General features: G+C 38.0%; 1 protein-coding gene across 4 annotated transcripts in view; it reads left to right on the top strand.

Annotated features, from left to right (window-relative positions):
- The window catches only part of phf14 (PHD finger protein 14), a 175502-nt gene that overhangs the window by 56636 nt on the left and 102351 nt on the right, over nucleotides 1–16515 (top strand). For all 4 annotated transcript variants that reach the window (XM_077548430.1, XM_077548428.1, XM_077548429.1 and 1 more), the window contains exons 11-14: nucleotides 1681–1776; nucleotides 11653–11759; nucleotides 14455–14586; nucleotides 14899–15061. In XM_077548430.1, the coding sequence (XP_077404556.1) occupies nucleotides 1681–1776; nucleotides 11653–11759; nucleotides 14455–14586; nucleotides 14899–15061 (498 nt within the window). The remainder of the gene's footprint in view (nucleotides 1–1680; nucleotides 1777–11652; nucleotides 11760–14454; nucleotides 14587–14898; nucleotides 15062–16515) is intronic.

The following is a 16515-nucleotide window of genomic DNA, read 5'->3' as shown; positions in this document are numbered from 1 at the left end:
GAAAACTTTCAAAATCAGCAGGGGATCAAATACTTAATTCCTCCAGTGTATATACGTTGTATATATAAAAAGTGGTACGTCCAAAATTATTCATATCCTTCTGAAAAGAAAAAAAAATCAATAGAAAAGCCTTAATTGGCTACTGCAGCAAATAAAACACATCCTATGGTTGTTGATCAGCTTTTTGCATGTCTCGGCTGATATTTTTGCCCATTCATCTTTTATATACAGTGGAACCTCAGAGTTCGAACGTCTCGGAACTCGTACAAATCGGACTTCGACTTCTGAGTAAAAAATGCCTCGGAGTTTGACTTCATTCTCGGAGTTTGAGCACCCAAGCAAACCAAGCAAAGCCAAACATACCTTGAGCCGAGTGAAGCAGAGCGATGCCGAATACTCACGTGCGGTAGTGGAGACGAAGCGCTGCTCATTTCCAGTCAGAGCGGGTGAATACTCCCGGAGGTGCTCCGTACATTTGCGAGTGCATTTTGATTTTTCCACGACAATTTTCTTTGACATGGGCCAAAGAAAGACAGCAGTGCCAGTGCCAAAAAATAAAGTGCTATGAACCATAGTGGTTTTAGAAAGGAGATTTACTCGCCGTTGTAACTACTTCTGTAAATACTGGCACATGGACCCCCCCTTAGCTGTTCAACAATGTGCCTGATGCTAAACAGCGCACAAGGACCCCTTGGTAGTCTAACAATATGCCCAATGTAAAATACACAAACTCAGCACTGAACTAAAGCATGCATTCAGGGCGGCACGGTGGCTGACTGGTTAGCACGTCCGCTTCCCAGTGCAGAGGACGTGAGATCGAGTCCGGGCTTCGGCCTTCCTGGGTGGAGTTTGCATGTTCTCCCCGTGCTTGCGTGGGTTTCTTTCCGGGTACTCCGGTTTCCTCCCACATTCCAAAGACATGCATGGCAGGTTAATTGAACACTCCAAATTGTCCATAGGTGTGATTGTGGATGGTTGTTTGTCTCTGTGTGCCCTGCGATTGGCTGGCAACCAATTCAGGGTGTACCCCGCCTACTGCCCGAAGCCAGCTGGGATAGGCTCTAGAGACCCTTGTGAGGACTAAGCGGTTAAGAAAATGGATGGATGGATGTTTTGGAGGTTGAACAATTCGGACATTTCACAAGAACGAATTGTGTTCAAACTCTATAAACTGTATTTATGTGTGTGTATAAAGGCTACAAAGGGTCAGGATAGGAATATATACCTCGTCCACCCTGACTCTCAGCACCGGAACACCGGTGTTCTTCGCCCTTTCCTCTATTCCCTCTTCACCTATGACTGCGCACCCATCCACCACACGAACACCATTATATATTTTTTATATCCGTTTTTATTTTCACTTTTATTTATTTATTTATTTTGGCATTTTTGGTAACAATTGTATTGTTGTTGGTCAGAAGAGCAAAGTCTTTCTGAAGATTAATGTCAAATTATGAAAATAGAGTAGAGACAGAACATGCAACATGTGATTAAAATGTTGAACATAGACTCCATTGTCAGCCAAAGTCTGTATAATTATTGTTATGGCATAGAGAAGTGGATGTAGCCAGTAAACCAGTAAAATTTGTGGACTATACTAACAACAATTGCAATGTTCAATCGTACATGGGGCAGGCCTGATCAAATGTTTTCTTCTGTGTTATCCATGAATGTCTTAAGATCTGTGAATCTCTAGAGGAGCTGCTAAATGACAATGGAGATCTGCGAAGTGAAGGCCAGGCTATGTGGACTCTGCTTGGGGACATCCTTGGCCAGGTACCACCATTACCTTTCACACACATCATCGTCTTAATTTACGTCTTCATGACTGTGAAATTAATTTTTTGGAGTCCTAGTATACAATACAGACTTGCAAGCAGAAATATGCATGTTTAACAGTATTAATACTACTGGCTTGTTTGTTTGTTTTCTTCGTTGGTTGGGAAACCTTTTTTTCAGTTGCTTGACCTGAAATCTTTTGTTAAAACTGGCAACTGTTAAAAATGTGTGCCGTTTCAGTATCGATGCTGATAAGGATCATTGGGACAGTGTAAAATGAGATGTTTTTAAAAAAATATATGAAAATTGTCAAGGTGTATTGGAGGTGGAACGATTCACAATATCCACAGTTCGGTTCGGTTTTTCGGCTTTGTGCTCAGTTTTCGGTTCAGTTCGGGATGCAGTTTTAGAAAAATCACTTATGTCTTAAGTTAAAAGTGAAAGTGTATATTTTTCACAGCTAATTACTATTATTATTGTATTAATATTTAAAATATTATTATTATATTTATGCCAATGGCATATAGTGACAGGTGTAACAAATAACTGCTCTGCAATTGGATGGCAAAAGGTAAAACCAACCTTATCCATCTGATGCCATTCATACACCAGACTGTCATGGTTACGTGCAGATATATCAGCTTTGTGTTCAATTATAAACACCCAGATTTCACACTAAGTGCATTTGTGACCCAACTGAGTTAAGATAATTTTATGCAAACTTTTTATTTTTTTTTTCTGGTTTACCGTGAAGTTTTCCTTATGCAAAATAAGTGCCTTGGCTCCACAGTCAACTCAGTCATGAATATAGAGATTTCCAACCAGTTGTAATTCCGTCGTCCGTTTTATGTACCAGACATCTTGCGTTACATTAACAAAGACTCGCAGTAAAAGTTTTATGAGAGTAAGTGGGAGCGAAGACTTTTGTGGACCATAATATCCACCTGCACCACCTTCGGTCATTTGTTGATTTAAGTCATACCTCACAGATAGAGCTCAATGTGTCCCAATGGGGAGATCAAGGTCTCTGCCCTACACAGTCACCTAGATCTAGTCGGAATATCTCAACCTTGCAGGTTGACCCCTTCTCTGCCAAAGAGGTGACATTCACCTCCCTAGAGGTATTTTATGTAAGGGGAAACCCTACCAGGGGCATAAAGCAGCATGTCTCAAACCCCTCCTTAAAAGGGTTTGGCTCATGAAGGAGTCATTTGATGTAATTCAGTAAAAATGTGTGAAACAAAATGCTTTGAAAAAGTAGTCCTACACTAAAAGGTCCTTAATACAAGCATTGTTAATTTCATACAATTCTGCTTTCCGGCAGCACTGTTGTTGACTGGTTAGCGAATCCGCCTCACAGTTCAAAGGCCGTGGGTTCAAACCTGTGCTCCTATCTTCATATGTGGCATGTTGTCCCTGTGTCTGTGTGGGTTTTCCTCAGGTATTCCGGTTTCCTACCACATTTAAAAAACATCCAAGTTTTTAATTATGGCGCTTTTCCACCAGACCGGTTCCACACAGAAACAGCATTTTTCTCTCCATGGGACTTTTTTCGGGGCCGAGCGGTTACAACCGAACCACTTTTTAGAACCATCTCAGAGGTGGTTCTGCAGCGCCGGTCGTCTGTCATCACTGTCATCTGATTGGCCAACAGCAACACAGCAAGCAACGCCATGGAGCACGCCATTTCCTTATTTTATAGAAATGAGGCAAGAGGCGCCCGCCGGTCTTTGCCAAAGTCATAAAAATACAGTATATACAATAAATATAATAATATTTAACAACAACGCTGAAATATATTTACAATTTAAAGGGTACTTGTGGTTTAAAAAAATTGCGAGTGCACACCGCTTGCCTGGTCGTGTGTTCCCATTCACTTGAATGAGAGCGGCAGTTAAATGAATGAGGCTGAGCTCTCCATTCAGAAATAGCTTCGCAAGCCGGTTGTGAAATCAAGATCGCAATATTTCATCCATGGTGGTCCATATTCAATTGTAAATATGGTTAAATGTTGGTGCGACATGCCACTCGTGAAATGTTATGGCAGAGCAGAGAGCCGCACGCACTGCAGGGCTAATGGAAATGCGTCATTAGTGACCTTAAATTGTCTATAGGTGTGTATAAATAGTAGAGCTGGGTATTGCCAACAACCTCACGATACGATTTGTATCATGAAACAGGGATCACGATACGATATATATTGCAATACATACTGTATGTACATGATCTTCAAGGTAATACATATCCCAATATTTGACATTAATTAATTTGTATTTGTATTACAGTATAACAGTCATGTATATCTAAATGATATGTTTATTATGCTGGATGGCAAAAATGTTTTTGTTAGCAGCTCTTCTGAACTGCATAGCAAGGAGCAGCTTTCACAGACACACTATTTTATTTTATTACTTAATAATTATAAGTATTAAAATTACAGCTCTAAAATGTGCTTATTTTAAATATTTGAGGAAATAATTACATAATTTTTTAATGTAGCACATTCTATTTTGTTTTTAAACAAAATATAGAAAAGTTTACATTTAGAATAGAAACATGTTTATAAGTAAATAAATGTTAATATTCTTCCTCTGTTTAAAATTTTCTTAGCAAGACAGAGTATCCAATAACTAGTGGGCTATTTTTAAAATAGATTTCACACGTACATTTTTTTTTAAATAAGTAGGGTACAATGCAAACTAAACACCCAAGGCACTCATGTCCCTTTTGTCTGCTCCCCTGCACCGTGGTGTGGAGTAATTGAAGGCAATTGACTTCAAAGACAGCTTGTTAAGTACAATGCAAGCTCCCCCAACACCCCTACCCCCCACACAGTTTCAATGTTGGCAGATTGAAATCACTCGTTTTGAGAAAAACACATTTAAAGTTTTTGTCATGCACCGGTATATCTTTTAAAGGTCAGAGATGGGAAAAGTACTGACATTCGGTACTTGAGTAAAAGTACAATTACGTGTGTAAAAAACAACTTTGGTAAAAGTATTCACTGAAATAATTATTCAAGTAAAAGTAAAAAAGTACAGGCTCTGAAATGTACTTGACGAGGAACGGGTGTTTCTTACTACGTCAATTTGTAAGATATTAGCTAATGGAGCAAAATTATTTTGTCCTCTTTGCGTGTTCGAAAACTTGAAGACAGATTTAATGTAAGAAAAAACACCTTTGCAAAAATGATTTAATAAAAAAAAGGTCAGAGATCTCTGGACATTCATTACAGACTCCAATTGCTTCACTTAAACAGGTGGAATTTCAGAGTGTCGAATGTAGCTCTTCCGCGTGTACAATGGCTTCTTATAGTTAAAAGACCTCCTCTCTTTCATTTGTAGACAAAACATACTCTCTGGGTACTTTTCCATGAGCAGTAGCGAAAACAGAGTAAGGAGTGCGTGTTCGAAACAGATTATGTTCTCAAGGACCAAATGTGTTTTCGCACAAAGCGCTGAGAAGGAACTTTTTTAGACTAAATAGTATGTCCCAGCTTAAGGTCAGATTATACCGAAATCAACACCATCTGCTCTGCACAGGACACAAAACATTTCGACAAGGTTAATACTGAAGAATTAAAATATTAATAATGTGTAACAATGGTTAATATATGAAATGAAGTATTAAAAATGTTACAATATCTATCAGTATACAGCGGCCATTTGACCCTGACTTGCCCTGCGTGGAGTGCAGTGTTGAGTATCACTCGCTCATGTTTACTGCTCGCTGACATGAATGAACCTTCCTTCATATTATTGACTGAGAGTCTGCAGCTTTCTTCTTATCAAGTTGAAATTATCTTCTGTAGTGGCGGCGTGCATTGCCCTCATATTTGCGGGTTGTTCTGATATAGCCAATTGCACGTCATGTGTTGTAGAGCCAATCACAAGATTGGCTGCTGTTTCTTCCAGGTCAAGTATTTTAATCGTTTTCATGCTTTTAAAAGCAAAAGTGACAACCTTGTTTTGAAAATGTATCGAGTAAAAAGTACACATACTCATGTTAAAATGTATCTGATAAAAGTAAAAAGTAGTCTAAAAAATGCTCAGAAAAGTGCAAAGTACTGAAAAACTACTCAAGTACAGTAACAAAGTATTTGCACTTTGTGTTGAAAGACCCCTGGGAAGTCAATTACAATGGCATCATCCATGATTTTAACTAGGGATGCATCAAAATGAAAATTTTTGGCCAAAACCGAAAATGAAAAATTCTTAGCCGAAAACCGAAACGCCGGAAAAAAATTATGCAAATTTTTAGTATCATTGCGTTTATTATAATTCATTAAATTTATACTATTATTATAAAATATATGTATATGTAAATATAATGTCTTTTATTGAACGTATAATAAGTTAAAAGCGGAAATGGCGTTATTTACGTGATTATGTTTTCCATGCGTCGCAGTCCAAATGGGTTATTCCAATCAAGCACAAATTAGCATGTTAAACGTGAGTAACTCTTTTTGCCACGTATGTAAATGTGTAACACGATTGTTTCAGAAACGGGAATTCTGACCTTAACCCGGATATTGACTGCATGTAAACGTAGACATTGTTGAGTTGGCCAAAAGGGCAGCCAACTGCCCTATTGGTATTGAAATTAGAAAAGCCAAATGGTAGAGCTGATTATATCTGTGTTTGGATGTTAATCTAAAACTAACTAAGACACTTGGAGACAGTTATTGCCTCATTTGCAAATAAATGGCGAGACTAATCCAACCACTGGGCGGCCATTTGGGTATTCTATATAGTATGTATGTGGCTGTGGGACTTCTAGCGTTAATTGCGCTAATGTTCATAACACGTTAATTTGCAGTATAATTAATCAAATTAATACATTAGACTGGCAGCCCTAATAAAATAAGTATTTATAAATTAATAAACGAAGTGCGCATTACGTTTGCACATGCATGAAAATGACGTTTAAAAAAAAGTTTGGCTACCAAAGTAAGTAAATCCAGGAGGGTCGTTCAGCGATCTTCACTGCATTAGGGGTCGTCAACAACACTTACCTTACCAACACTGGACCTTTGATCAAAAACCAGTCACAACCCTTTATGGGAGGTTGGCCTTCCTGCAGAGGCAGAGAGTCGCCTGGCAATTGATTAAACATTTTCACTTCCTCATCATTTAACAATCTCCTCAGTTACTTAAATCAATTTCTTTTATCTGCTCAACTTAACAGGTTATTTACAATAGACAAATTATATATTCTACCACACAAAATTTCAAACGGGCAAAACTGCCCTATTCCTTTTACAATTCTCCAAACTATCTGATCATAATCTTCATGTCATGTCATGTACTTATTTTATTGTATTTTTTTCTTAACAATGTGACTTAAAAAGTGACTTTCATTCGTTACTCCAATTAACTAGTATGCCATATAGAGACATGATGTATTTACACAAGGCTTTTGCTGTAATAATAACGTCCAAGTGTTTTGCTAGAACAATTTAAACTACTTTTAAAATGTTATCAGTACTTGGTAGTATTCACGTTGTATTACTATTGTTCAATTCAATAGAATCCATACACACTAACAAAAACATCAAATCCATATATAACAAAAGTTCTAAAAACATACAAATTTAAAAATATCGAATTCATATGTAGTAAAGTGTTGTTACTATGTTTTCCATATCCCCCCTGTTGAGACATTCATGGCTGACAACTCAAAATGACTATCCACTTAAACTTTTCACTACATATAATTCATTTATAATTACACCTTAATATTTACAGAAGATTTTCTTGTTTCTAATCGGTGCACTACACTCTCAGCATGTCTAGCATAATTCATAGACTCATCTAAACTTCGAGTAGTCAAATTATACTCCTTCACTTGAGGTCTCTTGTCACTGTCAAGTCTGTTAATACATGCAAAAACCACAGTAATATATTTTTTTAAACATTTAACTTCTAGTAAGTTATTTTTAAATTGAGTCAATAAGCGTTTAAATCATTACCTCTCAAAGTAATAGTAAATAGTCCATAGTCTTTTCGGGTATTTAATCGTCTCCACATAAAAGCGTCTATCATTCGAGTGATATCAAGGCCCTTCCCCATTTGGCAATTTGCCCAATGGTGCCTCTATAAATACTCTACAATAAAAAATTATCATCACTTACTCAAAGCAAAGTTTCAGATTTCTCTAAACTTGTATTTAACAAACCAGATTTGCATTATATATGTATGTAATGATATATATGTCATTATGTATTTTCCACCTCAATCATAAGCCTTTTACAGAAGGTGGAACATTGCTAAATTCTTGTCCACAGAAAGTGGAGGAGAGTCACGCTCTCTCAGGGTCAGGCTGATAAGGGAGAAGCAGAGGCCTCAATGCCCCTCCCTATTGTCTGTCCATGCTAAACGTCATTACCTTCATTCTTTTATCTTTTAATTTCTTCAATTCATGAGTTTTTAACATTGAAAATTTTCCATAAAAATCATATTTTACCTACACATCACTAACACAGTCGTCCTTTACTGTCTGTGTTTTTTCAACTCCTATAATCATTTTGAACTATCTGTATTGTACTTTTGAGGGTAAATTCTAGCCCAATGTCCTCTAATATTACATTTCCAACAAACATCTTCATTTCTTGTGGACTGATTACAGTTCTTCCTATTGTTTTTTTTTAACTTATTCTTTTGTTACTTCGACCTCTTCCTCTCTTTTTGGAATAACTACCTCTTCTTTTCCAAACCAAATGTTTCTGCGTCCTTCCATTTAGTTTTTTTTTCCCACTGAACAATGCATTTTTCAACTGCTGCTGATATACACCTCCTACCTATCTAGCATCAACACCACCACTACTTTTTCTAAACACTTTCTCAAATCGCACTCTGAATTCATCTAATGATTCATCTTTTCTTTGTACAGTTCTTTGTACAGTTGCTCTAATTATACTATAATCGTACCTTCACATGTTTGTCTCTTACTTTTATTATTTCCCATGCTTAAAACAACAATCCTGCAAACAGCATAATTTGTCTGCAACAATCTCAACAATTCATCACCAGACACCTATTTCACTCAAACTCTCACATAATTCCACAAACACAATTCATCGCACAATTTTCACCTGAGGTCTGGGACCACTTTTTGCCCACACACCTCAGGTTTGACACAACCAAAATTTTTAATTTTCAACGTTTTGTTATGCAGTTATGTTAGACACTATCTAGCAACCCCTTATACACGATTTAAACCCTTTTAGACATCATCTTTAGACAATATGACACACAGACACATACAGGAGCTCACAGACAGACAAACACAGTAAGAAGCCATACTCACATACACGTTTACACACAATACAGTTATGCCTTGATATCAGTAGGCTGTAAAGGCTTAATCTTTTTTCTTGTCTTAATCTTAGCGCCAGTGCAAATCTCATTTCTCTATCTCGTTTGGTTTTCGGGTCACGGGCAGGTATTTCAAACCCCCTATTTTAGAAAATTTGGTCCAGTTTGTCAGCGCCTACGGTGTTCTAAAAACTGGTTTCTCATCAGTAGGACAGCAACTAAAATTTTCTGTTGGGGTAATTCTCACTTCAACCTTTTCAGGTGGATAATTTTTTTTGCCTTTGCATCCACAAACTGCTGTTTACAAACCCACTGTTTTATATGAGATAAATACCTTGTGGTATTTTATCTTCATTCATTTATTTCTCAGTTACACAAGCGTTTTATTTTTCACTGAATTTAAGTATACACAGGACTCCGCCTTTCTTTCTCTACGGAATTTTTCAGATTCTCTTGTTTCAAATCTAAAACTCGTAGAATTGGCACCCTATTTCATTCAAAGCCTAAAGGTGACAGGAATCAACCAGATACTGTAGTCTGGATTCTCCAGGAGTGAGTTAATAAAGTTCTGGTTCCTTTATACCCAGTTCCCAAAGAAATTTGCATCTGATCTCCCCCTAGGAATAAAACTCATAAAATCCAAAACTAATGTTATCTCAGGTCTCATAGAATTTATCCGACTCGCTGTCATTTACCTGCCATTGACTAGTATTCACAGGGTTTTACACTATTGTGTCAGTACCTTTGCAAAGTAAACTTTTCTTACCCAGTTGCCTTCTGTGCGTCGGAATGCCGTTAGCCTATTAGATCCCAGCTGGTGGGGAGAAACCCAGTCCTCAAAAAGGATCTTAAGATCACTCTAGGGAGCCTGTGCCATGGCTATGTTCTTTCTGGAGTCCACCACGCCTGCTGGAATCCTCAGGTATTTTGGCATCCGTCTCTCGAAAGACCCAGTTATGTCAGGTTCAAGCAACCTAGAACAATTAAAAATACACAGACACAAGGATGAGAAGACAAGTTTCTTACTCGCGAGGAGAGCAGAGAGGTGTCCAGTCACAGACTCCTCAAACCATTCTGGCCACTCTTTGTTTCTCGCTCTTTTTATTTTGCGTTGTTTTCTGAATCACATGAGGAGTGCATTGTACCTCTAAAGGGCTGGGCAAACACATTATAGTGCAACGCTGCATTGTCTCAAAATAACACATTTGTCTGATTGTTTGTAAGTGTATGCAAGTATAAGCATGTTTTTATCTGTCAACTGTCACTGAAAATTTAATCATCCTCCTTGTGATTGGGCGCAGTTCCTGTTTCCTCGCTGTCTTAGGCTGTGTAAATAATCAAAAACATAGTCAACACAATCTAGTGACCTTTGAGCCATTTGAATAGTAGATTCATCCAAAGTTCACATTAGTAGCAAATATATGATTACTTGTATACACTTTTATTCTAACATTCATGCTTTTTTTTTTTCCTAAAACGAGACTGAAGACGACATTTGCATCCGTTGCCTTGATTGGCCAAAACAAACGTGCACAAGATGCTACATCGTCCAATCATCTTGAAGTATTGTCCAGAATGTCCCGCCTTTCTTGAGCAAATCACTGTGGAGCAGTCCCAAATTGATGATGTGAAGAACGCCCTTGAGTGAATTACAATTATCAATCTGGCTATTGCCAGGTTAAAGCACGACCCCACAGAACCGAGGCATGACAATTTTCTATTTCGTTGCTCTGTACCTTTGCATGTGCAATGACAATAAATTTGATTCTGATTCTCGATTCATAAGATTTCAAATCAGGTCCTGAGCTGTGTCAGTGGCCCAGAGCTGTAGCTCACTGGTCGCGCTCTGCGGGTGGGTGTGGGTTTGATCCTGTCTCGCCCCTTTTTTTTTTTAAAAAAAGAGAAGAAAACATAAAGAGAGTTTCATCGCGGGACTAAGAAAGGTTGGGCTTACAACATTGTCATTATTTATTAATTTGTCAAGTAAGAAAGTAATGTGTTTTGTTTTTTATTCTAACTGTAAAGAGGAGGCATATGTTAAAATAGTTATAATGTATGGCAACTTTGAGTAAACTTTGAGAATGATGTAGGTATCACTAGGTATCACTCGGCAGAGCGTCCTCTTTTTTGGGGAAATTAAAAATATGGTCACCCTAGCTTATCCAAGGGTTTTACTTATCAATGTGGCAAATGCAAACCTTTGTGTAAATTGGCCACACAAGACTTCACTTAAGGTGGCAAATTTTGTCAATTAAAAAAACATTTTATTGCTGTCTGTTTTTGCGACATTGTATTTGAAGTTGATAACTTTGTAAAGTCATTTTGCAATGTTTTGCATTGTGCCTTATAATAAAGTTCACTTTTAATAAATGTTCTACACATTTAAAAAAAAAAAACACACACACACAAAAAACAATACTCTTTCTGTTCCCAAAAAGTATATAGCACACTGTTGTGCGCATGGTCATTTTAAGGTGCAGAACTATGATTCATAGATGAAACATGACGACTTTTGGAACTCTTTAACATAGCTATGTGTTTCTCCTCCTTTCCTCAGAAACTAAACACTCCAGCTGTCCTAATAGTCCCCAAAGAGAGGAAGTCTAGCAAGAAAGAGGGGGGGACTCAAGGGAAGCCATCCAGCCTGCCAGCAATTCTCTACAGGTGGGAAATCACACACATTGAAATCTTAGTGCACCTACTTTATAAATACAAAGTACCAGCGGCAGAAACAACAGGACGTCTTGCCATTTCCCGTCTTTGTACAGCAATCTGGAATATGGTGTGAATGATAATTATGGTGTATTTACAAACTCGTTTTATTAAGATTTAGATTTTCTTTTTTGCTAAATTTTTCAAAATTATGGTATTCTGTGAATGTCTGGCAAAACAACTACATACATTGTCGTGGAAATCTGTTCATCCCCTTCTTAAATTATTATTGTTTTTGTATACTTTTCCTAGATGTAAATATCAGGTGAACGTCAACACAAAATAACAATTTTAACAGATCATTATAAGGAAAAGTGTAAAAAGTAATCATGCCCTGAACCTGAATATCTGGTTTGTCCCTCAGTATAACTGAAATCAAGAGTCTTTGGCTTCCACTCTCTGGGGAGCTATTGGTTCGTGCTTGCAGAACTATTTCAATTCAACAACATCAGAGGGTATTCAAGCATTAACTGCTTTTTAGAGGTCGTACAACATTTCAATCAGATTCAAGTCCAGACTTCGACTAGGCCACTCTAAGCCATTCAGAAGTCAAGTTGCTTGTTTGTTTTGGGCCGTTGTCCTGCTGCAGAACCCAAGTGTGCTTTAGATTGAGGTTACAAACTGATGGTAACACATCCTTTCCTTTAGAAGTTTCTGGTAGAGTAGAATTAACGGTTCCATCAGTCACAGCAAGTTGTACAGGTCCTGAAGGAGTAGAGCAGCCACAAACCCTGTTTGATTGTATGACGCAACAAGACACACTTTCCATAAAGTTTAACTTTCATCAGGCCATAGCAAATTCTCCCTTTTAGTCAACAGTGGTTTTCACCTCAGAACTCATTGATGCCTTTTTTGCACAGTCTCTTTTTTATTGTCAAGTCATTAACACTGACCTTCACTGAAGCAGGAGGGTCTACAGTTCTTTTGATGTTGTTCTGGATTACATTTAGTAGAGATTATTTGTAACTTTTGACCTAAAGACATAATACCAGTCAAAAAATAATTTTATCCCAAGGCACAAGAGTGATAACATATCTAAATATGACAGAAAAAAAAAAATCTGTTATGCCTTGACAAACTTGTGTAAATTTTTGCGGTCAATTATTCTAATAAAGTGGTTTTGATGTTAAAAAAAAGAATCTCTGGTTGGCCGCTTCAATAATGGATGTGCAGTACACCCCACCATGGCTCCCCTGGGACGTGGGTAAAGTTCTGCTGGAGGTGGGAGTTAAAACTCTTTCTGACAGGGGATTCTGCCAGATGTTCCCAGAAAACTCACTATACATTTGGGTCTGCAAGGTCGGGCCAGTATCTTCTCCTACCATCAAATCCTTCTCAGCTCCTAGATGTTACCTACAGTTTTTTGTCACGTGATTGCAGTTTTCTCCATGTTAAGTGTGAATTCACATAGGAAACATAAACTCCAGTCATGGGACTCCATAGGAAACATGAACTCCAGTCATTCCATTATATCCATCCATCCATCCATCCATCCATTTTCTTAACCGCTTGTCCTCACAAGGGTCGCGGGGGGCGTTGGAGCCTATCCCAGCTGGCCTCGGGCAGTAGGCGGGGTACACCCTGAACTGGTTGCCAGCCAATCGCAGGGCACACAGAGACAAACAACCATTCATACTCACAATCACACCTATGGTGAATTTGGAGTGTTCAATTAACCTGCCATGCATGTCTTTGAAATGTGGGAGGAAACCGGAGTGCCCCATTCCATTATAGCTAATCTAAAATAAGAATTAAAGTTGCATCATTAGTTAGATAAGATAAAACATGAACATGCATTCACAAAAGTACAAATCTGGGCATCATAACTCTTTTTGTATCTTCCTCTCTACTATTTGTGACCTCCTTGATAGTTGTCGCTGCGCTCTTGGTGTAATCAGGAAAGGTTCACCATTGTGCCGTTGTGTTTTTTCTCTATTTGTGGATAATGGCTCTCCTCTCAGCGTGGTTCTCTAGAGTCAGAAAGCTTTAGGAATGGCTGATAGATAATATATTTTCATCTGTTCTTTAATTTCTCTGGATCACGACATTTTGCCACAGCTTTTTGAGACCTTTTGGCTGACATTTAATTGATTTCTTGATAGTGAAGATTTAGTCAGTGCAATTAAACTCTGCTTTCCCAAAAATTATGATTAGCCACTGTTAATTTACGATTTAAGGGGAGAAATCAAGTCAAGTATAAATGTTCTTGACAATAATATGTTCTTGTACTACACCCCCCCGCCCCCATCTTGGGCAAAAAAAGAGTGTTCTTCTAAGTAAAGAAATTAACAACTAAACAAACAAACAAAAATCGAAATACCAATTAACTATAATGAAAGTTCCAAAACTGCTATAACCCTTACTCTCAGTAGACATTACTGACAATATCAATGTTACCGCAATTCCTAAACCTTCTGAAGTGACTCCATAGAACTAATCATGTTGTTCCATCTATTGCCCAATACTGCATTATATGAGTTCTTGTTTCACACTTTGAATCATAGGTAGTAGACACACGAGCCCATTATGAAATAAAATTTAAAAAAATAAATTAATGAATTAAACGCATTCGCTGCATTCTATCTCTAGTATTCATCATTACCATTGTAAACAGCGCTAACTCATAAACAACATACTTTTATGGCAGCTGCGGCATCTGTAAGAAGAACCAAGACCAACATCTACTCGTGCTGTGTGACACCTGCAAACTCTACTATCATCTGGGTTGTCTAGAACCACCACTGACACGCATGCCCAAGAAGACCAAGAACAGCTACTGGTAAGTTTCTTAAAATGAAGTAACAAAGTGCCACTACATGTGTTATTTAGAATCATTTAGAATCATAATTCTTAGGATTACCATTCAATCCTGATTGGGCTTCTGCGCTGTCAGAGTGTGTGGCCCCTCCCAGTTGTCGTAAGCATAATAATGGTTATTGAAACCACCCAGAATACATGGTGCCTGAACTGTCGTTGTAGTCGTGTGTGTGTGCATGTGTGTGTGCGCGTATGCATTTTTAACCAGTAGTAAAAAAGCTATTGCATTCTCATATTCTAATCATTTTGTTCTGTAAAATGAACTTGTTCTCAGGCAATGCTCAGAGTGTGACCAGGCGAGCAGCGATGAAGCTGACATTGCTATGGAGACGCTACCCGACGGTACCAAGAGGTCCAGGAGGCAAATCAAAGGGCCAATCAAATTCATCCCACAAGAGATGTCGCCAGAGCCCAAAAAAACTCAAGTTAGAGGCACGGTGTGTATTGACACTCTGCAAATTTAGAATATTTTAAGTGGAGGAAAATTGAACGGCTCTTTTTACAGATTATTTGCATAATGTGGTTATATAGTACCTCGAAATTTGATCAGACTGTTGCGTGGCGCTGGTTGAATTTCTATATGGCTTTAAAAGAGCCCTGAGTAAAAACTCACCATCATAAATTAACCATAGAGACAGTGATTTAATTAATATTATTGATTATACAAGTACAAGCAGAAGTTCATCAGTCAGTATCCATCAGTATGACTGTTAAAAACAATACACTGTAGAAAACATTTCCCTAATTTTAATGACAAATGAAAAGTGGTAATAATTGCTGCATTGCATGTGTACCTCAGAAATCTAATTAACATTCACTATGTAGAGTACAAAATAAGTACAAAATGAAATCAACCACGAACTAAAGTCCCACTAACTAACTTTTAACCTTCAATTCATATTTTCATAATTCTGCTGATGAAACATTGACTTACAGCTAGATTAATGGAACCTTTATCATGGCCTGAGGGGGTCTGTATCATTTTTACTGGCACTAACCAACTTTGAGAAAGATGGTGGGAACAATGCCACGCAAAAGAAACTACAAACGTGCAGACTGCTTTACGGCATACGGGACGTCCCCTTTTCCCCATTGGTTCCAAAGACGGAAGTCGCGTGGAGTATCTTTGCGCGAATACTGTTGTCATAGACAAGCTGCAAAACAACCCAAGAGCAAACATTTTTGTCTGACCCTAAAAAATATGATGATAATAAAAAGGGAGCCTACCTGGACAAAAGCACAGTACAGGATTAATATTGGCCTGGTTTACACTCACTGGCGTGAGGTCAAAGTCGATGGGGGATTTCTAACCGACGCTGTCTTTGCGAGACTCTGCTCGTTTCCTTCTGGACTAGAAAGTAGCTGTCCATGCTCAAATCAAAAATACGTAATCGCTGTGAATCGCGACTTCCAGTGTGGTGCGCAGCATCCTACCGGGATGCTTTTCCTACATTTTAAACTCTATTAAAGCAGCCTTACCTTTCATTTCATTTGTTTCCCTGCGACACAGTACTAAACAAAATGTATTAACAAAAACACTAACAGGAGTACTGGGTAAAACTCTAAATAATAAAAACAAAGTTCTAAAAAGACTAAAACTCAAAGTAACAACAAAAGGGAGGTAACAGCAACAATGATCCAACGAAGACTGAAAGAAACCAGGAAACTAAATACAAGCCAACTGACAAGACGAGACATACCTAAACAAGATACAAGTGGTTGTGGGAGATGACTGGATGACACAAGGGAACAGGTTGACGAGCACAGATGCAAACAATATCCAACGATTAAGACACAAAGCACAAAGAACACAAAGCCAAAACAAGAAACAAACCTAAACATATACACAAATCATAACAGTGCCTCCCCCTCAAGGGGACAGATCTCAGAT

Source organism: Vanacampus margaritifer, chromosome 17, assembly GCF_051991255.1.
Source record: "Vanacampus margaritifer isolate UIUO_Vmar chromosome 17, RoL_Vmar_1.0, whole genome shotgun sequence".
NCBI classification, from domain to species: Eukaryota; Metazoa; Chordata; class Actinopteri; order Syngnathiformes; family Syngnathidae; genus Vanacampus; species Vanacampus margaritifer.
This window is presented reverse-complemented; position numbering and strand designations above follow the sequence as displayed.